Source organism: Perognathus longimembris, chromosome 23, assembly GCF_023159225.1.
Source record: "Perognathus longimembris pacificus isolate PPM17 chromosome 23, ASM2315922v1, whole genome shotgun sequence".
NCBI classification, from domain to species: domain Eukaryota; kingdom Metazoa; phylum Chordata; class Mammalia; order Rodentia; family Heteromyidae; genus Perognathus; species Perognathus longimembris.
Window position 1 is genome coordinate 2,128,149 of NC_063183.1, and position 25,882 is coordinate 2,154,030.

Genomic DNA, 25,882 nt, shown 5'->3' on the forward strand with positions numbered 1-25,882 from the left:
TGGGTCTGGCTTTGAACCCTGATCCTCAGATTTCAGCCTCCTGAGTAGCTAGGATTTTAGGCATGAGCCTGTCCAGCTCAGCTCTCCCATTGTTTGGGCACCTGTTGTTTAAGTATTGTTTGTTTGCACAAAAAGCCATGGTCCCCACTCCCACCTAGCCTCTTTACTCTTCCACCCTAAATTTGTTCCTTCCTCCAGAATCTTTGCTCTTTGCTACGCTTTTGGCCTGCATCATTCATCTTCCTAATCCATAAATGGCTGGTCCTTCTAGTCTGTTTCTATGTCATTTCCTCAGCAGGGCCATTGGAACTTCCCTAAATGAAGTGGCCCTTCCACCCAGTTGCCTCTTCCATATTACTCTGGTTTATTCTATTTTCCTTTCTTGAGAGCAGTAATTGCTGTCTGAAAGAATCTTGTCTACTTGGTTCCCTTTTTTCTTGGTCAATTATGGGGCTTGAACTCAGGGCCTGGGCACTGACCCTGAGCATTTTTTTTTTTTTTTTTTTTTGTTTTTGGCCAGTCCTGGGGCTTGGACTCAGGGCCTGAGCACTGTCCCTGGCTTCTTCCCGCTCAAGGCTAGCACTCTGCCACTTGAGCCACAGCGCCGCTTCTGGCCATTTTCTGTATATGTGGTGCTGGGGAATCGAACCTAGGGCCTCGAGGCAGGCACTCTTGCCACTAGGCTATATCCCCAGCCCGACCCTGAGCATTTTTGCTCAAGGCTAGCACTCTCCTACTTTGAGCCACAGCTCCACTTCTGGTTTTCAGGTATTTAATTGGAGATAAGAGTCACAGCCTTTCCTGCTCAGGTTGGCTTTGAACCATAATCCTCAGATCTCAGCCTCCTGAGGAGCAAGGATTATAGGCATGAGCTACCAGCACTCAGCCTTATTTTGTTACTGGGATCTGATGTATATGTGTGCTGACTAGGAAGTGATCACAGAGTTGAGTTAAGGGACAGGGGTATGGTAGGTAGAGCTTGTGCTGGCTGTCCACTTGGCCCGGGCTCTGCTCTGCACCCAGTCAGCCTTCTGGCTAAGCCATGGCTTTTGTAGGGATGAGGCCAGCACTGACAGCAAGAACCCTCTGAGCACCACCCTTCCCGCTTCCTGTGCTTGAAGCTCTCAGCTCTCGGCTCTGGGGTCTTTTGGGTTGTGCAGGTGCTATCTGCCTGTTTGTGACTTGGTCTTCCTAGAAGGTCATTTTCTAGGGTAATCCCCACCTGGCTCCTCCCATATTGTGGGTGCCATTGAGGTGTTATGGGTTAAGTCCTTGTGTGACAAGGTCACTGATCTCCTCTACCCTCCTTTGTAAGTCAAATATAATATTTATTCATTCTTCTGTGCATAAAACTAGACATACTGCATGTTTTTAAAAGTCAAGAAAAAGCTGGGTCCTGGTGGCTCACCCTTAATCCTAGCTACTCAGTAGGCTGAGATAAAGTCCACTTGAGACTCTTATCTCCAATTAACCACCAGAAAAGCAGAATTAGAGCTGGGCGTCAAAATGGTAGTGTGCTAGCCTTGAGCAAAAACCTCAGGGACAGCATCCAAGCCCCGAGTTCAAGTACCACAACCAACACACACAAAAAAGTCAAGAAAGAATATCAAAACTCTTCATAATTACTTGTTGCAGGGAGAGATCCACTATTTATAAGTTGAGATGAGTAAAACTCTGTCTACTTAAAATGACATCCCAGGGGCTGGGGATATAGCCTAGTGGCAAGAGTGCCTGCCTCGGATACACGAGGCCCTAGGTTCGATTCCCCAGCACCACATATACAGAAAACGGCCAGAAGCGGCGCTGTGGCTCAAGTGGCAGAGTGCTAGCCTTGAGCGGGAAGAAGCCAGGGACAGTGCTAAGGCCCAGGACTGGCCAAAAAAAAAAAAGAAAAGAAAAAAGAAAAGAGGGCTGGGGATATGGCCTAGTGGCAAGAGTGCCTGCCTCATATACATGAGGCCCTGGGTTCGATTCCCCAGCACCACATATACAGAAAATGGCCAGAGGGGGCGCTGTGGCTCAAGTGGCAGAGTGCTAGCCTTGAGCAAAATAAGAAGCCAGGGACAGTGCTCAGGCCCTGAGTCCAAGCCCCAGGACTGGCCAAAACAAAACAAAACAAAACAAAAAAGACATCCCAAACATTAACAGACTCCTTAACGAATCAGCATATTTAATGTTTGTGCTAAGGCTCAGATCCCCTTTCTATAGGTGGGGAAGCCGAGGCACAGAGAGATGTAATAAACTGCCCAAATTCACAGTATTAGTGTAAGACACAGGCTGAGTGGCTAGCAAACAGACCCAGGAGTGTATGCTGAGACAAGTGGTTTCTTTCTCACGCAGGGCAGGCTGACGCCTTGTGCCCTTGAGGTCATTGGATAGCTTGGTTTCTTCTAACCTGTTGCTCTGCACCCTCTAAGGTTGCTGTGGACCATGAGGGGAGTTCTAGCTCCTAAGCAGGGACTGCTTGGCAAGATAGGGTGCAGCTATGACACTGATGCTACTTAGTTCCCATTGGCCAGTGTGGTCACATGACAACCGAGCTGCAAGGGAGGCTGAACAACATGATTCCCTTCATGATGCATCCTGGCTGTGTATCCTGTTAAAACTCAGGGATCAGAGTGTTTATTCTAAAAGAAGACGGGTAGGGGAAGTGAATTTTAGGGATAGTCAGCAGTTCCTGCCACAGCCACAGAAAGCTAGTAAGTGATGGAGCCAGGATCTGAGCCCAGACAGAGGGTGACATGGGCCCTGCCCCTCCATCTAACCTTGCCCCCTGCCTTTTCACCAGGTGGACATCATGCAGATGTGCATTGTGGAACTGAAGGAAAGGCCAGGCCAGCCTCTCTTCCACCTAGAGCACTACATCGAGGGCAAGTACATCAAATACAATTCCAACTCAGGTTTTGTCCGTGATGACAACATCCGTCTGACACCACAGGTGAGGAACCAGACTTGCTCGGCCCACCCTAGCTCTGTGAGGTGAAGCCTGACTCACCCCTATGGAGGAGGATCCTTATGGAGTGGGCTCTCATATCTCCAGAGACCCCCTTGAGCCCCTTGGAGCATTGAAGAGATCTTAGGTCTCAACAGACCCAAGATGGTCACATGCCTGCATCCCCATAGTCCCCGTAGAACTGGACAGATCTCCAGTCTTTGTCTTTTCCTCCTATGGAGAAAGCACCCAACGTAGACAGGTCTCGAGTGTTTCCATCACAGTGGCTGGCCTGTGTGCACCTGTGTCTCTATTTTTGGTGCCAGTTCTGGGGCTTTAACTCAGGACATGGGTGCTGTCCCTGAGCTTTTTTACTCAAGGCTGGCACTCTACCATTTGAACCACAGCTCCACTTGTGGCATTGTACTGGTTAATTGGTGGTAAGAGTCTCATGGACTTCTCCACACAGAACGGTTTCAAACCACAACTTACAGATCTCAGCCTCCTGAGAAGCTAGGATTAAAGGTGTGAGCCACTAGTAGTACCTGGCTTGCCTGGTCTCTAGCAGCCACCTCTTTCTTCCTGACCCATAACAGGCCTTCAGCCACTTCACATTTGAACGTTCTGGCCATCAGCTGATTGTTGTGGACATCCAGGGTGTGGGTGACCTCTACACGGACCCCCAGATCCACACTGAGATGGGCACTGACTTTGGAGACGGCAACCTTGGTAGGTTTGGGAAAGCCAGCCCATTTCCATGGGAACCATGCTCTTCCCACCTCAAACCTATATCTTTGTACACTGAAGAAGCATGCCAGGACAGCATGTGGGCCTTCCCAAATTTACCCACATGAGATCCTCTGTCTTCCAATTCAGTGTGATTCCCACTAGCTCTGGTCATGAGTTTGTACCCACACAGCTCCAGGGCCCCCAACACTGTGTCAGACAACAGTCCTAACACTCCTGCTCTGTCCGCAGGTGTCCGAGGGATGGCTCTCTTCTTCAGCTCTCATGCCTGCAACCGGATTTGTAAGAGCATGGGCCTTACCCCTTTCGACCTCTCCCCTCGGGAACAGGATGCGGTAAATCAGAACACCAAGCTGCTGGTGGGTACCCTGTGTGACCCACTTGACCTCACTGGCCCTTGTTTGTGTCAGTCATGGGGCTTGAACACCATCCCTGAGCTGTTTTTGATCAAGGCTCTACCACTTGAGCCACACCTCTACTTCCAGTTTTCTGGTGGCTAATTGGAGACAAGAATCTCACAGACTTTTCTGCCTGTGCTGGCTTCAAACCATGATCCTCAGACCTCAGCCTCTCGAGTAGGTAGAAGTACAGGTGTGAGCCACCAGCGCCCAGGTGGCTGACCCTTTTCCCATCCACACAGTAAGCTCCCCTCCCTGTGAGATGTGGCCAGGCGCAGTAGCACTTAACTAAATATGGGGCTTAGCTGGGCGCCAGTGACACTTGCTTGTAATTTTAACTACTCAGGAGGTTAAGATCTGAGGATCCCCAAAACAATCAGTAGAGTCCTGCTTGAATTCAACCCATTCATAACTAGAGTGAGGAAAACAGGCAGGTAGAAAATTGAGAGGAGAGTTGGGTGTGGTGGTTTACCCTGATAATCCTAAGCTACACCGGAGGCTGAGATCTGAAGATCATAGTTCAAAGCTAGCCTAGGCAGAAAAGTCTATGAAATTCTTATCTCCAGTTAACCACCAAAAGCCAGAGGTGGAAGTGTGGCTCAAGTGGTAGAGCATTAGCCTTGAACAGGAGCAGCCAAGGGAGAGTAGGAGGCCCAGAGTCCAAGCCGTGTACTGGTGCTCACACACACAATTAATAGTAAATAAAGAAACAGGAGGAGGTGTGGGGTTTGTATTTGTGTGGTGTGTTGACAGATGAGTGGGTTAGAAATAGATGTAGCCCTCTGTATACCATTGTGAGAAGGATGGGACCTCCCCCTACACCCCAACTACGCAGCCCAGGTGTGGGACGACATTGGCAAGACCAGCTTGGGACTCTGGCTATGTTCTGGCACTTTAGGGAACGGTGGTTGGCAGGCCCTCTGTGCTCCATTCCACACCACCCCTCCACACATAACATCTTCCATTTAACTTTTTCCTTTTTTATGCCAGTACTGGGTCTTAAACTCAGGGCCTGGACATGTCCCTTAGCCTTATTTGCTCAAGACTAGTGCTCTACCACTTGAGCTACAGCTCCATCAGCCTCCTGAGTACCTAGGAGTGCAGGCATGGGCTCCTGGCAACTTCTTTTTTTTTTTTCCTTTTGGGCTAGTGTTAAGAGTCTTGTCTGAAATGGCTTAGGGCAGAGGGAACACCCTGGGCGGGGGGGGGGGGGGGGGGGGGGGGAGGTGCGGCCTGTGTGACCTGAATATCCTTGTTCATGTCCCCAGCAATCAGCCAAAACCATCTTGAGGGGTACAGAAGAAAAGTGTGGCAGCCCCCGAGTAAGGACCCTCTCTGGCAGCCGACCCCCCCTGCTCCCTCGCCTTTCAGAGAACTCTGGAGATGACAACATGAGTGACGTGACCTTCGACTCTCTCCCTTCCTCCCCCTCTTCTGCCACCCCAAGTCAGAAACTGGATCACCTCCGTGAGTGATGGTTTGGCCACTGGCCACTGTGACTGGAGGGGACAGGAATCAGGTAGAAGAAAGCTAGACTGATTTTCCAGTGTAGGAAATCACATATGCCAGCCAAAAGAGTTGTACTTCTAGCTGGTTTTTCACAGGTGAGTTCTTTGAATAAACTGTTAAAATGCAGGTCACCTGAGTGCCATAAAAATATACCCCATTATGGAAATGAGGTAACATTTTTCGGTTTTATGAAACTAGCAAACCCTTTATACAAAACTTAAAAAGAAAATTTTATCCCATTCTCACTTTTATATATGCCATGTAAAAATTGAGAATGAAGTATTCACAAATAAAAACTAATAGGAGGGCACAGTTGAATGTGAAGATTGTTCGACATAGCTGGGTCCCAATGGCTCATGCCTATAATCCTAGTTACTAAGGAGGCTGAGATCTGAGGATCGCAGTTCCAACCCTGCTGAGACAGGAAAAGGCCCTGAGACTTATCTCCTGTTCACCAGCAAAAGGCTGGAAGTGGAGCTGTGGACTGGCACAAACAAATAACAACACAAAAAAGAAAAAAAGATTGTTTGACATAAAGAGAAGGCTAGGCTGAGGCTGACTCAGGTTTTGGAACTGTTGGCTATTTATTCAGCTGGGAGAGGCTGTCTGACCAGACTCAGAGCAGCAGAGGGAGATTTTTAACATCAAACCATTAAGCCAGTCTTTTAATTAGATGTCTCCCTGGGGAGACCTTTGGACTAGCTTGGAGTTGTGTGTCAACAAACTTTTTCTTACAAGGTCAGAGAACAAATGTCTTAAGTTACAAGCCATGTGGAGTCTGTGTTTGCAGTTTGAAAGCAACCAGACAATATTGGAATGAATGATCGTGGCTGTGTTCCAAAAAAAGTTTTGTTTATAGATACTGAAATTTAAGTTTCGTATAGCATTCACATATCAAATATTCTTCTTTTGATTTTTTTAACTATTTGCAAATGGAAAAACAATTCTTTATACACACACACACACACACACACACACACACGTATTGAGCTTTGAACCCCGAGCCTCATGGTCTGTCAGCTTTCTTCCTTACAGCTGGCCTTCTACCACTTGAGCCTCACCTGTAGCCTGGCTTCTCTTGGTTAATTGGAGATGGGGGTCTCATGGACTTTTCTGCCTGGGCTGGCTTCGAATCTCAATCCTCCACATCTCAGCCTCCTGAGGAGCTAAGGTTATAGGTATAGGCCACTGGGGCCCAGCTTATATAATTTTTTTTTATAAACATGTGTGTGTACAGGGCCTGAATCTAGAACTATGGATAGACAGGACGACATTGATCAAGATACACTGTACTCATAACCTGATCTGTGGAATTGAAGCCTCTTTGTACAACTACTCAATAATTTAAATTTAAAACTAAAAAGGAAAGGCAAACACCAGTGGTTTATGCCTGTCTGTAAGCCTAGCTACTTGGGAAGTTGAGATCTGAGGGTTGTGGTTTGAAGTCCACTCAGGCACGAAAACACATGTAACTACCAAATGAAAGTACAAGTAACCACCAAAAAACCAGAAGTGGAGCTGTGATTGGAGTGGTAGAGTGGTAGCTTTTTGAGCACAAAAGCTCAGAGAAGGTGTGGCCTGTTGTAGGCCATGGGTTGCTTTCTTGAATGTTGGAGCCATGTAGTCAATCCATTATTTCTGTCCCTGTGCAGACTGGCCAGTATTTGGTGATCTTGATAACATGGTGCACAGAGATCCTGACCATCTGGACAACCACCGGGTGAGTGGAAGGGCCTGGGTGCTCCAGTCCCCTGTAGAGTAACCCACCATGGGCAACCAGCTCAGGTCTGCTCTGGGCACTGCCAGGAGGGTGTGGGGAGGTCGTGGAGGGGCCGATGAGTCTCAGCCAGCTAGCTGCCCAAGGCAGCTCTTCCTCCTGAGAAGAGCTGAATCTGTTGCCATTCCAAATGGGCTACAGAATGACCTTCTAGTCAGTGCCAGGCTTGGTCTGGCTTAGGTTTTGTCACAGGTATGGATGGTTGACTTCTGGGGTCCCAGTGCTGGGAATGCAGAGCACAGGGGCCATGGGGGTCTGGCCTGATTATGTAAACAGTGCTTCCTGCAGCTTCAATGGATACAAAGAGAAACTAAAGGTTTGCTGCCACCCTAACATGTATGTACTGTCAAAGGAAAAAGGGAAGGCTGGGTGCCAGTGATTCATGCTCATAATCCTAGGGATTCAGGAGGACCATGGTGAGCCTGAGCCGAAAAGTCCATGAGACTCTTATCTCCAGTTAACCAGCAAAAAGCCAGAAGTGGTATGGCTCAAGTAGCAGAGTGACAGCCTTGAATGAACAAGTCAAAGGAGAAATCAGATGTTTGTGGCTTGTAATCCTAGCTACTCAGGAGGCTGAGATCTGAGAATCACAGTTAGAAGCCAGCCTGGGCAGGAAAGTCCATGAGACTCTTACCTCCAAATAACCATCAAAAAGCTGGAAGTGGAACTGTGGCTTAAGTGGTAGAATGCTAGTCTTGAGCAGAAAAGCTCAGAGGCAGCACCCAGGCCCTAAGTTTCAACCCTAGAACTAGAATACACACAAAAAAGATACCCTTCAAAGGCCTGGACCAGTGACCTCTTTCCTCTAACTAGACTTAGCACCTATAAAGTAACCCATCTATGGATTGATTCATCTACTGATGAGCCTACTGTTGTCATAACCCAGTCACCTCTCTGTAGCACCAGTCACTGGGGTCCAAGACTTCCATCCATAAGCCTTCTGTGGGGGACATTGCATTTCCAAATCATACCATGTCACACATAGTAACTGACAACCAGGATCGGTCCCAGGCAGTATGGCTCCAGCACCCAAGCCTTTCCTATTACTTCCTATTGCTTCCCGATCTCCCAAGCAGCAAGGGGCAGAAGCACGAGGATAGGGAGGTGAGGTGATGGGGACATAGGAGAAAAAATGATTGGGATGTCCAGAGGCCCACTAAGACCCTAAGATCATCTTCTCTCCCCAGGACTCTGAGAACAGTGGGGACAGTGGGTACCCCAGTGAGAAACGGGGTGAGCTAGATGACCTCGACCCCCGAGAACATGTACGTATCTGCCAAACAATAACAATGAGACCTTTTTTTCCTCATCTACCCTCCTGTAAGATAAAATACTAGAGGAGGATTGTGATTGGATCCTAACAACATAGCAAATAGATTTAAGTATCAAACAAGCTGAGCACTGGTGGCTTACACGTGTAATCTTTACTCAGGAAGCTGAGAGCTAAAGACCACAGTTTTAAGCCATCCCAGGTAGGAAAGTCTGTGAGACTCTTTATATCCAATTAACTACCAAAGAAAGGCCAGAGTGGATCTGTGATTCAAGTGGTAGATTGCTAGCCTTGAGCTAGAAAGCCCAGGCCCTGAGTCCAAGCACAGAACTGGCATATATACACACACAAAAAAACATGATTACTTGAGCTGAGGGTAAATTCAAGGAATTGATAAAGCAGAATAATATGAGTGAGAAGGGGAAAAGTGTGAAGCTCAGGTATAAGACTAAAAATGGAGAGCCAGGCACCAGTGGTTCACATCTGTCATCCTAGCTACTCAGGAGGTTGAGATCTGAGGATCACAGTTCAACACCAGCTGGGGTAAGAAAGTCCACAAGACTCTAATCTTCAGTTAAGCACCAGAAAACTGGAACTGGCTCTGTGGCACTAAGTGGTAGAGCTGTAGTCCTGAGCTAAAGAGCTCAAGGACAGTGCCCAGGCCCAGCATTCAAGCCCCACAACTGACAAAAATAAAAAAAAAAAAGACTGAAAATGGGATAAATCTTACCAGAAAGCACAAGGCTTTGGTTGCTGAGCAGAGAGGATGCTGGGTAACAGGCTGGGCAGGTACTGTACTGACCCTGTAAAGGCACAGAAGCCTGGTAGCCCTGGGAAGGCCCCCAGGTGGCCTGGGTGAGGATGGTGCCCATGGCATCAGCCACTCAGGCTTCACCACATGCCAAAGGGAAGCCTGTGTGTCGAGGCCAGTTGCCGGTGCTTCTGGTGTGGGAATGAAAACAAAGCACACAGGAAGACCCTGTGCCAGAGGAAGGGCTAGGCACCGTTTACTGGTGGCTTAGTGCCAAGATCCTGTTCCTCGGGGCCAGTTCCATCTTTTCCCTGGAAGACTGTGACCCAGCATCCCTCCCATCTGGGAGCTCTGGGCTGGCTCCCTGGAGTTGGTTCTTGGGGCAAAGTCTGCCCTTTGCCTCTGTCAATATCCACTTCCTTACAGGGCCACTCAAACGGCAACCGGAGGTTGGAGTCTGATGAAGATAGCCTGGGCAGCTCAGGACGGGTAATGTGCCCTTAGGAGACTTGCAGACTCTGTTGCTCTTTCTCTTTCTGCTGCCCCTCCTCCTTTCACCTGCCCTGAACATGTCTATTATGCAAAGGTGCAAATTCCTCCAGGCCCTGTTCTGGATAGGATACTGGGGAATTAGAAGAGGATTGAATTCCTGGAGGGGAAACTGAGAAAATGCACCCAGCTGGGGATATGGCCTAGTGGAAAGAGTAGCTGCCTCGTATACATGAAATCCTGGGTTCGATTCCCCAGCACCACATATACAGAAGATGGCCAGAAGTGGCACTGTGGCTCTCGTGGCAGAGTGCTAGCCTTGAGCAAAAAGAAGCCAGGGACAGTGCTCAGGCCCTGAGTCCAAGGCCCAGGACTGGCAAAAAAAAAAAAAGAAGAAGAAAAAGAGATACCCTTTGCACATTGTGAACCTAGGCTCAACCAATGGGAGCAGAGAGGAGGGGCCTGCCACGCTAGGGATAGAAAGGGAGCAGCCTGCCTGCTCTATAAGCTTTCTTGCCAGAATGTGGGCTGATGGGACACCCCAGCATCCTGAGCTGTTTCTAACAAAATGACACTGACAGCTATAGTGCATGTGTTAAGTTGTCTGGCTTTACTTTTTTTTTTTTTTTTTTGCTGGTCATGGGGCTGGAACTCAGCCTGGGCACTGCCCCTGAGCTTTTTTACTCAAAGTTGGTGCTATACCAATTGAACCACAGCTATACTTCTGGCTTTTTATGGTAGTTAATTAGAGATAAGAGTCTCATGGACTTTCCTGCCTGAGATGGCTTTGAACTGTGATCTTCGGGTCTCAGCCTTAAAAGACTAGCTAGGATTACAGGTACAAGTCACAGTTCCCAACTACTTTTTTGTTGTTGTTAATGCCAGTTCTGGGGCTTGAACTCAAGGCCTTGAATGAAAAACCCACATGAGAGTTCAAGCCCCAGTACTGGTACAAAGAGAAAGAGAGAGAGCACAAGAAAGCTTGGTGTCATGAGGGCTTGCTCTCTTCTTGATGGAATGTTATAGGAGCTGCCGACAGCTGTGGCTGCACATCTGGCCCCAGCCCCTCTTTCTCTATTTGTGAACTCTGCCACTGGTCTCCCCCAGGTCTGTGTGGAGACTTGGAACCTCCTGAACCCCTCCCGCCTCCACCTGCCGAGGCCTTCAGCTGTGGCCCTGGAAGTGCAACGCCTTAATGCTCTGGAACTTGACAAGAAAATTGGAAAATCTGTTTTGGGGAAGGTACCGATGATGCCTTGTTTTGTAACTCCCTTGATACTAAGCCAGCACCCCAGCCTCATGTCTCGTTGGCTAATTGCTTCCTCCTGCAGGCTGACTAGGTGGCCCTTGGGTGCGGCCTGGGCCTCCAGATGGCCAGGCCAACACCACAGTCTATGTGGCAGGTCCATCTGGCCATGGTGCGCTACCACGAGGGCGGGCGCTTCTGTGAAAAGGATGAGGAGTGGGACCAAGAGTCAGCAGTCTTCCATCTGGAGCATGCGGCCGACCTGGGCGAGCTGGAAGCCGTCGTGGCCCTGGGACTCATGTACTTGCAGCTGCCCCACCACCTCCTGGCAGATGTCTCTCTGAAGGTAAGGGTGGCAGAGTCCCAGCAGGAAGGGAGGCCCCAGCCACTGGTTTAGCACCGGGGTACTTCAAATTGATCTCTGTTTTGAGGGAGGGAGGGAGGGAGAGGAGACAGTCACACATTCAAGCAATAAATGACAACATGCAATGAAAGAGACAGAAAACACTGATGGAAACAAATGAGAAAGAGTGTTGTCTGGGGTCCATTTTTCTTTTGTGCCAATTACTGGGGCTTGAACGCAAGGCCTTGGCTCTGTCTCTGAGCTTTTTCTGCTCAAGACTGCAGCTTGACCACTTGAGCCACAGTTCCACTTCCACATTTGTGCTCATTAACTAGAGCATTCCAGGCTGGCTTCAAGCCATGATCCTCAGATCTCATCTGCCTGAGTAACTAGGATTACAGGTGTTAGCCACCAGCACCTGGCCCCTCTCTGGAATCTTGAAGGTCATTACCTCCACCATAGTCTTACTGTTACCATACTCAGGGTATCAGATTTAGGAGCCAGAAACTTTTTGTTCTCATGGGAAAAAGAATGTAGGGATGAACATAGAAGTTGTTTGTTATTGTTGTTGTTGTTGTTGTTGTTGTTTCTACCCCTAAGCCACATTCCTAGACCACATAAAAGAAGATTTAAGCAGGAATAGTTTATTAATGCAAAGCAATGTATTGTCACAATGAGACTATTGTCTATGTCTGTCTTTCCTTCCTTCATTCTGTCTTTCCTTCTTTCCTTTCTCTTTTTTCTTGGTGGTACTACAATTTAGACTCACGGCCTTGTTGGCACTTGCCCAGTTGGCACTCTCCTACTTGAGCCATTCCTCCAGTTCTACGTTTCGTTGGCTATTTTGGCAAGGGAGTCTCACAGACTTCCCTAGGTGACCATCCTCCAGACCTCAGCCTGAGTAACCAGGATAACAGGAGTGAGCCTCTAGCACCTGGCTGGGACTGTCACATGCAGGCTGCAGGGACCTGGGGTCAGAGCGACTCTGGTGTGTGTTATACGTCATTCCACTGGGGTCAGCAGGCCAGGATGTGATTCCTTGTCAGCACTGAAGACAGCCGTTGTTTCCTAACTCCTGTACCAGTGGTGGGTAGAGCAGAGCCTATGACCTGAAAGATGTCTGCTCACTCAGAGAATGATGGACAAAGGATAAGACCAAAAGGCCCAATGGAAGGGAGCCAAGCAGAGTGTTGGGGATGAGCCATTCAGGTACAGGAAACGGCATGTGCTCAAGCCCGCCGGTGAGAAAAGATGACAGGGAGCTGGGTGCTGGTGGTTCACATCTGTAATCCAGGCTACTCGAGGCTGAGATCTGAGGATCGCAGTTTGAAGCCAGCCTGGGCAGGAAGGTTTGTGAGACTCTTATGTCCAATAAACTACTCAGAAAAAGCCGTAAGTGGCGCTGTGGCTCAAATGGTAGAGTGCTAGCCTTGAGCAAAAGAAGCTCAGGGACAGTGCCCAGGCCCTGAGTTCAACCCCAGAAGCATCACCAAAGAGGAAAAAAAAAAGAGAGAGAGGCTTAGAAGCAGATGACTAGAACACAGAGTGAGATGGTGTAGGCTTTGGGGCTAGAGAGCCAGCCAGTATTAAATGTATAGCAGCAGAATGAGCCTGGTACTGGTGGCTCATACCTGTCATCCAAACTGCTTGAGAGGCTGAGACCTGGGGACCGAGGCTCAAAGCCAGCCCAGGCAGGAAAGTCTGAAAGTCTTACCTCCCGTTAGCTACCAGAGCGCTGGAAGTGGAGCTGTGGCTCAAGCAGTAGAGGACTAAGCCTAGAGAAAGCCAAGCAAGGGCTGGGGATATGGCCTAGTGGCAAGAGTGCTTGCCTTGTATACATGAAGCCCTGGGTTCAATTCCCCAGCACCACATATATAGAAAATGGCCAGAAGGGGCGCTGTGGCTCAGTGGCAGAGTGCTAACCTTGAGCAAAAAGAAACCAGGGACAGTGCTCAGGCCCTGAGTCCAAGGCCCAGGACTGGCCAAAAAACAAAACAAAAAAACTCATTTGGGGCTGGGGATATGGCCTAGTGGCGAGAGAAAGCCAAGCAACAATGCCCAGGCCCTGAGTTCAAACCCTAATATTGGCACCCAAAGGAAAAAAAAAAGGCAGCAGGATGTAGATGTGTTAGAAATCCTTGGGATCTTCTTCTTCTGCCTCCTGACATTGCACACAGAAGAGAAAGACTGAGTGGACAGGAACTGGTAAGACTTAGAGAGGTTGAAGTGATCTTTGTTGGTATGTGTGTCCCCACTCCCCTTCACATGGGCCAGGGCTGTGACTGGACACAAGGCTGGCAGAAGGCCATGGCCAATGACTGGGTGGATCTCAGACCAGAAGAGGGTGGGGGAAAACACTCTCAAGGCTCCACCTCCTCTTCCTCTTCTTCCTCTTCCTTCTTTGTTGATACTGGGGTTTGAACTCAAGACATTTCTGAGTTCAAAGGAGACAAATAATCTACCACTGAGCCATGCCTCCAGCCCTTTCCTTGCACAGCTTGTTTTTGAGATAGGGTCTCCCTCCCTGCCTGGGTGTGCATCTAGGACACTTCCTGCTATAGCTAGGACAGAGGCACACCATTACAGTATTGGAAACTTTTCTGGCCAGAGCTGGCCCAGAACTATGATCCTTCTGCTCTCAGCCTTCTATGTAGCTAGAATGGCAGATGTCCAAGCTGGCCTCAAACCTTGGTCCTGCTCAGCTCAGCTTCTCAAGCAGCTTGGATTACAAGTGTACCTCTCTGGTGCTCAGCCTAGTTTTTTTTCTTAAGTTGGTTGATAAACTCAAGTGATTTAAGTGTGTGTGTGTGTGTGTGTGTGTGTGTGTGTGTGTGTGTGTGTACGTACCAGGGCTTGAACTCAGTGTGTACGTACCAGGGCTTGAACTCAAGGCTTCATGCTCTTGCTTGGCATTTTTGCTAAAAAATGGTGTTCTATCCCTTTAGCCACACCTCTACCTATGGTTTTCTGGTGGGTACTTGGAGATAAGAGTCTCACAGACTTTTCTGCCTGGGCTGGCTTTGAACCACGATCCTCAGATCTCAGCCTCCTGAGTAGCTAGGATTACAGGCGTGAGCCACTGGTGCCCAGATTTCAGGACTGTTTATTCCCCAGCAGAAGCAAAGTTGGACTGAATTCTGGTGTTCTCTAGTTTGCATTCCCCGCTGTTCAGCCAGTTTAAGAGTTGCTTTTGTGTTGACACTTCTTGGCTAGGACAAAATGAACCTTTTGTCTGTCAGGGGCCATTGAAGGCCAACCCACTCAATTTGCAAACGAAGTGAGAATAGATTGTGTGCCTTTGTTCCATTTGATATTTACCCAGCAAGCTTCAGTACCATAATACAACCAAAGTAAGAGCCACCACAGGGGCCCTGGGTGAGAAGCCTGGAGGAATTAAATGATCTCAGTATGATTGCTGGACAAGTCCCCAGCTGTGCCTTTGGGCTGTGGGCACACTGAAATGCAATTGCTGTTGTTTGAGATTGCCAGATCTCTTTCTGCAATAAGAAGTGATTTTTCTTTTTTTAAATTTGTTTATTAATTAAACAAATTTTTTTTGACAAGGTGTTGTGCAAAAAGGATACAGTTACATAGTAGGGCAGTGTGTACAGTTCTTGTGATATCTTACACCGTGTTTTTCTTTCTCTTCCCTAGGTCAGGTAGACATATATACAATACACAGTGTACAAGAACAAATGCAGTAGCCAAGTGGCCCACACCAAAGAAAATTCGCCTAGGGCTTTAAATGTAATGTCGACATTAGACAGTATGTCGACAATAGTCTTATATGAACGCACATACATAGCTTTTGAGCTATTGTATTCCACTGAGATGTCAATTTTTGACCTTTATATGTTGAGTAGTTGTTTGGTTTTAGTTACATAATGTTGGGTCGCTGACCCAATCCTGTGGGAAATACCATTTGACAAGAAGTTTTTGGTTTCACAGACCTGGACTCTACTGTCTCCCCTTCACCCCATCTTAACAGTCATATATCAGGGAGATCATGCCCCTTTGTCTTCTGTGTTCTAGGCTTGTCTCGCTCAACATTATTTGTTCAAGTTCTGACCATTTCCCTGCGAATAACACTATTTCACCATTCCTAATCGCTATGTAGTATTCCATTGTGTATAGGTACCATTTTTTTTGGATCCATTCATCTGTGGAGGGGCATCTGGGTTGTTTGCATATTTTGGCTATTGTGAATTGTGTAGCGATAAACATGGAAGTGCAAGTGTCTTTTTGATGTCTTGGGACCTGCTGTTCAGGATAGATGCCTAGGAGTGGTATGGCTGGGTCATAGGGTAGGTCTTTATTGAGCTTTTTGAGAAACCGCTGTGCGGTCCCGTACCTCCCGTCCGTGCCGCCATCTGTCTGGAGTCCTGCTGTCTGGACTCTGCACTCCTGGCGTGACTTTTTGGCAGTCGGTTTGTTGGCGCCGGGTCCCCTTTCCCAGCCTGGCCCTGTTCGGGCCAGGGTTTGCGGGTGGGGAGGGTACCCCGGAGATTTTCCAGCTCCGTGCAGGTTATAGGTTCTCCTTTTTTATTTTTATTTTTTCGTTTCCTGCGTTTCTCTGTTGCTTCTGGCTGCTGGGTTTGCTGGGTTCTTGATGGGGTGTTGGGAGCTGGAGTTCCCAGCTCGCTATTCAGTTGGAGCTAGTTGGGGTGCCTCCCTACTACTGCGGCGCCATCTTCCTTTTTTTTTTTTTGGCCAGTCCTGGGCCTTGGACTCAGGGCCTGAGCACTGTCCCTGGCTTCTTCCCGCTCAAGGCTAGCACTCTGCCACTTGAGCCACAGCGCCGCTTCTGGCCGTTTTCTGTATATGTGGTGCTGGGGAATCGAACCTAGGGCCTCGTGTATCCGAGGCAGGCACTCTTGCCACTAGGCTATATCCCCAGCCCCATCTTCCTTTTTAAGAAGTGATTTTTCTGCCTGTGTGTGTGTGTGTTGTATAGTGTGTATATGCCAGTCCTGGGGCTTGAACTCAGGACTTAGACTGTGTCCCTGAGCTATTTCACTTAGTGCTGGTACTCTACCATTTGAACCATAATTCTACTTCCATCTTTTTGGTGGTTAATTGGAATTAAGAGTCTCACAGACTTTCTTGCTTGAGTTAGCTTTGAACTACAGTCCTCAGATCTCACCCTCATAATTAGCTACGATTATAAACGTGAACCATTTTTCTGCCTTTTTTTTTTTTTAATCTTTGGATCATTCCTGGGGTGTGAACTCAGGGCCTGGTGCTGTTCCTGAGATTCTTTTCCTCAAGGCTCTACCACTTGAGTCAGAGCACCACTTCTGGCTTTTTCTAAGCAGTTTATTGGAGATAGAAGTCTCAAAGACTTTACTGCCAGGGTTGTCTTTGGACCATGATCCTCAGGTCTCAGCCTCCTGAGTTGCTAGGATGACAGGCGTGAGCCACCAACACTTGGATTTTCTGCTTTTATGTTAAGTACTTAAGGAATTATTATTAATTAATTCATTTATTTATTTTTGGTGCTGGTCCCAGGCCTTGAACTAAGGGCCTGGACACTTATCTTTGAGGTTTTGTGCTCAAGGCTCACCCGTTTAACACTTGAGCCACAGCTTCACTTTTAGCTTTTTGGTGGTTAAAGACTCTCATGGACTTTCTTGCCCAGGCTGGCTTCAAATCATGATCCTCCTCCTCCTCAGCCTCTTGAGTGGCTAGGATTATAGGCATGAGTCAGTGCCCAGCAGGACTTGGTTTTTAGAGTAGCTTTTGAAACTTTGCTGCCAACTTTGGAAGGATAAGAGGGTGTGGATCTCTATTCTCTGAACTCTACATTGTTTTCCACTTGTTCTTGTTCTACCTTGTTCTGTTTTGTTCTCAAAGCTTACCTTAGAACCCGTGTTGATACTTGAGAGAGACTCTTAAAGAGTAAAGTTTTTTAGCTGGGAGCTGACAGCTCAGGCTTGTAATCCTAGCTGCTTAGGAGGCTGAGATCTGAGGATCAAGGTTTGAAGCCAGTCCAGGAAGCAAAGTCTATGAGATTCTTATCCCCAATTAACTAACAGAGAATAGAAATGGAGCTGTGGCTCAAAGTGGTAGGATGCTAGCCATGAGCAGAAATGCTCAGAGACAGCACCCAAGCCCTGAGTTCAAGCCCCACTATCAAAACAAAAAGAAAAGAATAAAATTTCCACTGTGTCTAAAAAATAAAATAGGAGCTAGGCACAGGTGGCTCACATCTATAACCTACCTGCCAGCTTCTGTAATAGAGAGGATCCTGACCCAAGGCCAGCCAGGGCACACGCAGCAAAGTCCTTCTGAAGCAGTAGCTGGTATGGTGGCATAAACCTGCCATTTTTCTACAGGGAAGCCTTTGATCAGGAGGAGTGCAGTTTCAGATCAGCTCGGGCAGAAGAAGTCCACTCAGTAGAAGCTACGCGAGGTGGGATGTGCTTGTCATCCCAGGTTCAGTGAGAATCCTGAGACAGGCTAATCACAGCCTAGGCACAAACCCAGGGGAAAAGGTGAGACCCTGTCTCAAAATAACAAGTGCAGAAAAGGGCTGGCTTAGTGCTATTCCACCTGCCTAGCACATGAGTGCAGATCCCAGGACACTAGAACAGTTGGACAGAGCCAAGTGCCAGTGGCTCTTGCCTATAATCCTGCCTACTCAAGGGGCTGAGTTCTAAGTCAGCCCAGGGAAGGAAAGTCCACAAGATTCATTATCTCCAGTTAACTACCAAAAAGCCAAAAGGGGAAGTATGGCTCAAGTGGTAGAGTGCCAGCCCTGAATGAAAAAGATAAACAGTCCCCAGGTCCTGAGTTCAAGCCCTAGGATAGGCAACAGGGGAAGAAAAAAAAAAAAAAGACCAAAGAAGTTGGACAGCTTCTCAAAAGGCAAAACCTAGATCTACATCTACCCAGTAAGACCACTCTAGTAGCACCTTCCTCAAGAATAAAAGTCCTCAAAAAACCTGTCTGTCCCATGAATGTTTATAGCAGCACTATTGATAATAGCTAGGTTCCTATAGCTCATACCCTTAATCCGAGCTGTTCAGAAGGCTGAGACCTGAGGACTGAGATTTGAAGCCCACTCAAGTAGACAAAACTATGAGTCGCTTATCTCCAATTAACTAGCAAAAAGCGAGAACTGGAAGTATGCCTCGAGTGGTAGAACATCAGCCATGAGCAAAAGGAGAGGATAATACTGAGCTATCAGCTGGGTGCTGATAGCTCTTGTCTATAATCATAGCTACTCAGGCGGCTAAGGATCACGGTTCAAAGCCAGCCCAGACAGGAAAGTCATGAGACTCTTATCTTCAATAAACTACTCCAAAAAAGCCACAAGTGGAGCTGTGGCTCAAGTAGCAGAGTGGGGCCTTGAGCAAAAGCAGCTCAGGGACAGCACCCAGGCCCAGAGTTCAAGACAGGTACACACCAAAAAAAAAAAAGAAAAAGAATACTGGGGTCTTGAGTTCAAGCCCTGTTTCCAGTACCAAAAAAAAAAAAATATATATATATATATATATATATATATAGAGAGAGAGAGAGAGAGAGAGAGAGAGAGAGAGAGAGAGCCAAAATATGGGAACAATCCCAGTCTCCACCAGTGAATGAATAGAAAAACACAGTGGCTCAAGTGGTGGAGTACCAGTCTTGAGAGAAAAAGGTAAGCAAGAGGGGCTGGGGATATGGCCTAGTGGCAAGAGTGCTTGCCTCGTATACATGAGGCCCTGGGTTCAATTCCCCAGCACCACATATACAGAAAATGGCCAGAAGTGGCGCTGTGGCTCAAGTGGCAGAGTGCTAGCCTTGAGCAAGAAGAAGCCAGGGACAGTGCTCAGGCCCTGAGTCCAAGCCCAGGACTGGCCAAAAAAAAAAAAAAACAGTAAGCAAGAGTGCAAGGCTGGAGTTCAAACCTTCATACTGGCCCAAAAAAAAGAGAGAGAGGCAAACATAAAAAGACACATATATGATTCTAGATATTTATTGATTTTTTTGTGTGTGTGTCAGTTGTGGAGCCTGAAGTCAGGGCTTGGGCACTGTCCCTGAGCTTTTTTGCTCAAGGCTAGTGTTCTACCATTGTGAGCTATGGGTTCATTTCCAGTTTGTAGGTGGTTAGTTGAAGATAAGAGTCTCATGGACTTTCCTGCCTGGGCTGGCTTTGATCTATGATCTTTAGGTCTCAGTCTCCTGAATAGCTAGAATTACAGGTGTGAGCCACCAATCAGCACCTGGCAATTTTATTGATTTTTTGAGACAGGGTCTTGCTATGTAACTCTAACCTCAAATTCATGATTCTTCTGTCTCAGCCTCCCCAGTGCTGGAATTACAAGTGTGTACCACTATGCCCAGTTGTGACTCCATTTATATGGAATGTCTTGAAACCATAGAAACATAGAGAAGGGGTTGGGGATATGGCCTAGTGGTAGAGTGCTTGCCTCTTATACATGAAGCCCTGGGTTTAATTCCCCAACACCACATATACAGGAAACAGCCAGAAGTGGTGCTGTGTGTGGCTCAAGTGGTAGAGTGCTAGCCTTGAGCAAAAAGAAGCCAGGGACAGTGCTCAGGCCCTGAGTCTCAAGCCTCTGGGTGGGCAAAAAAAAAAAAAAAGAAAAGAAAAAAGAAACAGGGCTGGGGATATGGCCTAGTGGCAAGAGTGCTTGCCTCATATACATGAGGCCCTGGGTTCAATTCCCCAGCACCACATATACAGAAAATGGCCAGAGGTGGCGCTGTGGCTCAAGTGGCAGAGTGTTAAGCGCCTTGAGCAAAAAGAATCCAGGGACAGTGCTCAGGCCCTGAGTCCAAGCCCCAGGACTGGCCAAAAAAAAAAAAAAAAAAAAAAGAAAGAAACATAGAGGAGATTAATTATTGCCTGGGGTTGGGCAGGAGGGCAAGACAGCATAAGGAGAGACAGTTCAAAGGTGTGGTATTTCTTTCTGGGTTGATAAAAATGTTCTGAAACTGATGATGAGGATGGCTGCATAAATAGAGTAAAAACCACTGGCATGGAATTTTCCAGCTCAGAACTCTCAGAACAACTCAAGAAACGGAGACGATGGATGAATGAGATCTTGGCAGCCTCCTCTTCTTCAAGCCTCATGGCCCTCCTCCTTTGTTTGTATTGACAGGAGACAGAAGAGAATAAAATAAAAGGATTTGATTACTTACTGAAGGCTGCTGAAGCTGGTGACCGGCAGTCCATGATCCTAGTGGCACGAGCTTTTGACACTGGCCAGAATCTCAGCCCGGACAGGTACTGAGGCTATTGAGCAGGTGGGGCCCCTGGGAACTGTGCTGCAGGTGGCTTCTTCCCCTTAGAATCAGGTCAGACCTGGGTCCATTTCTTATCCACTGACCATGGGCCCATAAGTCGCACAGTACCAGGCACATACAAAAGACAGCAGCATGAGAAAAACAGTCTCATGCCCCAAGGTCAGCATGATTTGTCTCTAGTATCATAGGATTAGGAGTAGTTTTAATAAATAGACTTTTTTGTTTTGATATGTATTGTTTTTCACTGTGTATGTGCGTGTGCGTGCACACATGTATGCGCACACACACAGATGCGCACCAGTACTGGGGCTTGAACTCAGCCTGGCGCTTTTTTACTCAAGGCTGGTGCTCTACCCCTTGGGCCACACCTCTACTTCTGGCTTTTTGCTGGTTATTTGGAGGTAAGAGTCTCACAGACTTTCCTGCCCCGTCTAGCTTCAAACCACGACCCTTCCATCTCAGCCTCCTGAGCAGCTGGGGTTACAGGTGTGAGGCATCAGTGCCGGCTTTTAGCTTTGTTTTTCACTTTTAAGGGGCAGGGAAAGAAGAAGGCAGGATCCAGGGTGACTTCTCCCCTGCGGCTTGGGGACTCCGGGAGGCTCTGGAGTACAGGCGACAATACTTTCCACTTGCCCTTCAGGCTGAGAAGCAGGGCTGGACTTTAGCATGTGAGAAACCAACAGGGCTCAGCCTCATCTCAGCTTTTCAGCTTGGCCCAGAAGTTGAGGGACCCAGGGTGGTTGTGGAAACTGAACTTACAATAGGCCCCATTGTTCACCCTCCAAGGGCTCACATTTAAACTTGGCTCCTCAGGAGCCTGCGTAACTTCCAGGAAGGGAGTGTGCAGGACCTGTTTGCTGTCCAAATCAGGTTGGCAGCTGGTCCTCCCCCTTTAGTGTCACAAGCTCATCTCTCTTACTGGGTTCAAAGGGAATGTCAGGTCTGTGGTTCCGTCATGACTGGCTTGGTGTCAAAAACTAGGTAGATGACAGCGCTTCCTGCATTTCCTGTCAGGCAGCTCCCAGCAGGGCGCCTTGGACAGCAGTTCTGCAGTTGATCTGATTTCACTGAGGGCAGACATCAGGTCTCTATATGTTGTCACCTGCTTGTAGATGAAGCACAGGGTTCAGCTCAGTTCTTTGGGTTTTTTTGTTTTGTTTTGTGTTTTGTTTTTGGTACTAGTCCTAGGCCTTGAACTCAGGGCCTAGACAGTCCCTGAGCTTTGGCGCTCAAGGCTAGTACTCTACCACTTTGAGTTACAGCTCTACTGCTTTTTTTTTTTCAGTAGTTAATTGGAGATAAGAGTCTCTCAAGGACTTTGCTGCCCAGGCTGGCTTTGAATCATGATCCACAGATCTCAGTCTTTTGAGTAGGTAGGATCACAAGGCATGAGCCACTGGAGCCTAGGGTCAATGGTTCTTCAAATGAATGAACCAATTCATTCTTATGACGTAGACAACGCAGGTATTTTTTTGTGCCAGTACTAGGTTTGAACTTGGGGCCTCATGCTCTCTTGGCTTTTTTTTACTCAAGGTTGACACTCTACCACTTGAGCCATGCTTCCAGTTCAAGCTTTTTGTGGTTAGAGTCTCTGTAACAGGTGCGTGTGGCTCACTCCTTTAATCATAGCTACTCAGGACACTGAGATCTGAGGATTGAAGTTTGAATCTAGCCTGGACAGAAGAGTCCATGAGATTCTTTTTTTTTCTTTTTTGCCAGTCCTGGGGACCAAATTCAGTGCCTGAGCATTCTCCTTGGCTTCTTTTTGCTCAAGGCTAGCACTCTTACCACTTGAGCCACAGTGCCACTTCTGGTTTTTTTGTTTGTATATGTGGTGCTGAGGAATCGAACCCAGGGCTTCATGCATGCTAGACAAGTATTCTACCACTAAGCCACATTCCCAGCCCCTCCATGAAATTCTTATGTCCAATTAACCACCAAAATGCTGGAAGTGGAGCTGTGGCTTAAGTGATAGAGTGTTGGTCTTGAGCACAAAAACTCAGGGACAGTGCCTAGACCCAGAATTCAAGCCCTAGAATTGGCACACACACAAATTTTTTTTTTTTTTTTTCCAGAGCTAAGGACCGAACTCAGGGCCTTGTGCTCGCCAGGCAGGCATTCTTCTGCTGAGCTAAATCCCCAGCCCCCCCCCCCCCAAATTTTTTTTAAGGCTCTGGAATTTGTCTACCCAGGCTGGCTTTGAATGAACTTCAGCTCTCAGCTCTCAGATCTTAGCCTCCTAAGTAGCTATGCTTTTCTTTTTTCACCAGGGAAAATTATTTCATTGTTTCTGAGGTTCTCAGCATTGTTTCAGCATGTGCAAAAAGCAAATGTAAATGAAAAACACAGTCCTTTAAAGAACCTTTGTCCACATTTCAGGATCTCCTGACAATCCCACAGAAATTTCTGGTGTGTATATGCTTGAACACAGAGCCTCATGTTCTTGCTTGGCTTTTTCACCTAAGATTGGCATTTTGCCACTTGATCCACACTCCTGCTTCCAGATTTTTACTGGTTAATTGGAGATAGGAGTCTCTTGGACTCTTATACCCAAACTGACTTCCAACAATAATCTCAGCTGCTTGATTAGCTGGGATTAAAGCTGTGAGCCACCAATGCCCAGCTACTTTTGGTAAGGACAGCTACTTGACTGCCCTCTTGATAAGTACAGATGCCTATGACATGAAGGAGCCTCTTGGATGCGCTGGCTTAGGTACTACATAGGTTGTGAAGAAGAGAGGATGTCCTCATCTTGCCACACTGCTAAGTGACCCTCTGCCTTCCCAGCCACTGTGGTAATGTCCTGTGTTCCCTTGGCTTCTCTTGACCAGGTGCCAAGACTGGCCCGAGGCTCTGCACTGGTACAACACTGCCCTAGAGACAACAGACTGCGACGAGGGCGGGGAGTATGATGGGATGCAGCACGAGCCGAGGCACGCGCTGCTGGCCAGGGAGGCCGAGATGCTATGCTCCGGCGGCTTCCGGCTAGAGAAGGACTTGCAAAGAGCAGGTAGGACAGGACACAGGCGCGTGGGGAGGGCTGTAGTTCTCATCCCACTAGTCTTCACCCAGAAGGGGTGTTTATGGGACTGGATTGTACATGATGATTTATTTCTTGTGCCAGAACTGGGCTGTGTGAATTTAGGGCCTCACTCCCTGATTTTTTTACATTGATTTTTTTTCTTTTTTTGCTTAAAGCTGGTACTTTTCCCACTTGAGCTATGCCTCCAGCTTAACATTTTGCAAGTTAGCTGGAGATAGATTCTCTTTTCTGCCTAGGCTGGCTTCTAACCATGCAATCCTCAGATTTCAGCATCTTTTTTTGTTTTTGTTTTTTGCCAGTCCTGGACCTTGGACTCAGGGCCTGAGCACTGTCCTGGCTTCTTTTTGCTCAAGGCTAGCACTCTGCCACTTGAACCACAGCACCACTTCTAGCTGTTTTCTCTATATGTGATGCTGAGGAATCGAATCCAGGGCTTCATGTATACGAGGCAAGCACTCTTGCCACTAGGCCATATTCCCAGCCCTAGATTCCAGCATCTTGAATAGCTAGAATTATAGGAATGAGCCACTGGTGCTTTGCTGAGCATATTTATTTATTTATTTATCTATCTATCTATCTATCTATTTATTTATTTATTTATGGTTCTGGTCCTGAGGCTTTGACTCAGAGCTTGGGTACTGTTTCTTAGCTTTTTCACCCAAAGCTGGTGCTCTACCATTTGCATCACCCTCCACTTCTACCTTTTTGTTGGTTAATTGGAGATAAAAGTCTCACAAACTTTTCTGCTAGGGGTCACACTTGATTTTTTTTTTTTTTTGTCAGTCCTGGGACTTGGACTCAGGGCCTGAGCACTGTCCCTGGCTTCTTTTTGCTCAAGGCTAGCACTCTGCCACTTGAGCCACAGCGACACTTCTGGCCGTTTTCTGTATGTGTGGTGCTGGGGAATCGAACCCAGGGCCTCATGTATACGAGGCAAGCTCTCGCCACTAGGACATATCCCCAGCCCCCACACTTGATTTTTATATCTTAGCCTTCAAGTAATTAGGATTACAAGTATGAGCCACCAGCATCTGGCCTGGCTGTAATTTCTTATTTGCAGTTTCTAGATCCAAAATGCCCTAAAACCAAAGTGTAAACATTTTTATTGGTGGCAAAACATGTGCTGGGCTGATGTGAAATCAAAATGTTTATTTCTTATACTCTCTCAATTCATTCTGCAAAAAGTCCTTAGCCTGATTCTCAATTGTCTTAAATTGAATCACCTGCCCACCTCAAAAACCATTCACTGCGATATAGTTACTCTGATTGGTTATGCATAAGCATAGACCAACCCTCTGAAGTAGTAGAGATTGGAGGAGCACTCTGATTTGCCAGGTTCCACCACATGACCAGTGATTCACAACCATTGATAGATCTCGGGGATTAGTTTGGGTTCTGTAGCAACTTTAGGACTTTGGAAGGAAGTGGGCTGGTGAATGCTGTGGGTAGTTTAACTCTGTGCTGTGCCCCACTTTGCTGTCTTCCAGGGGACTTGTACACCCAGGCGGCTGAGGCAGCAATGGAAGCCATGAAGGGCCGGCTGGCCAACCAGTACTATGAGAAGTCGGAAGAAGCCTGGGCCCAGATGGAGGAGTAACTTGCCAGAAGTCACTGCCAGCCAGTTCTAAACAAAAGGGCTGGGGTGGGATGGGGATGGGCTGAGGGATCTTATTTGGTTTAGGATGGGGGAAAAGTCTTTTATAGGGTGCTGTAAATCAACTTTTGTATTTTTTCTTTTTTGATGCTTGAACCAAGTCTTTGCTATTAGCAGAGATACGCTTTAACTGTCCCTTAGGACAGCATTTTGAGGGAGTGGGGATTAAAATGCAGCCTAGTGACCCAATATATTGTTATAAAGTTCTGTTTTGTTTTCATGATTTATTTTTGTCGTGGGATGGAAGAAGTGCTTGTCTGCCTTGAATGGATAGTCAGGGCTTTTCTCCCCAGCCTTTTTAGGCTGGACTCAAACCTCAGGCCCTCGGAGCCCTGTGTTCAGTGAGTGAAGATGGGCAGTTGGAGAGTCCCCAAACTGTGCCTTGGGGGCGTTTTGAGCAGAGCCTTCGCGCTTGGAAGTGCGTGTGGCACCGCTCTTGGGAGTGTGCGTGGCATTGCTCAGTAGCTGTGA

The 25,882-nt window shown here is 47.6% G+C and overlaps 1 protein-coding gene across 2 annotated transcripts in view; it reads left to right on the forward strand.

The window, feature by feature from the left end:
* The window catches only part of Eef2k (eukaryotic elongation factor 2 kinase), a 63,183-nt gene extending 37,565 nt beyond the window's left edge, over positions 1-25,618 (forward strand). Inside the window, exons 7-18 of one of the 2 annotated variants that reach the window (XM_048331671.1) lie at positions 2,789-2,938; positions 3,529-3,661; positions 3,911-4,038; positions 5,346-5,544; positions 7,239-7,306; positions 8,551-8,628; positions 9,811-9,873; positions 10,981-11,115; positions 11,277-11,465; positions 20,570-20,694; positions 23,546-23,724; positions 25,245-25,618. In XM_048331671.1, coding sequence (XP_048187628.1) covers positions 2,789-2,938; positions 3,529-3,661; positions 3,911-4,038; positions 5,346-5,544; positions 7,239-7,306; positions 8,551-8,628; positions 9,811-9,873; positions 10,981-11,115; positions 11,277-11,465; positions 20,570-20,694; positions 23,546-23,724; positions 25,245-25,354 — 1,557 coding nt within the window. In that variant the 3' untranslated portion in view covers positions 25,355-25,618. The remainder of the gene's footprint in view (positions 1-2,788; positions 2,939-3,528; positions 3,662-3,910; positions 4,039-5,345; positions 5,545-7,238; positions 7,307-8,550; positions 8,629-9,810; positions 9,874-10,980; positions 11,116-11,276; positions 11,466-20,569; positions 20,695-23,545; positions 23,725-25,244) is intronic. The other variant, XM_048331673.1, reaches the window with a different exon arrangement.
* The last annotated feature ends 264 nt before the right edge of the window (positions 25,619-25,882 follow it).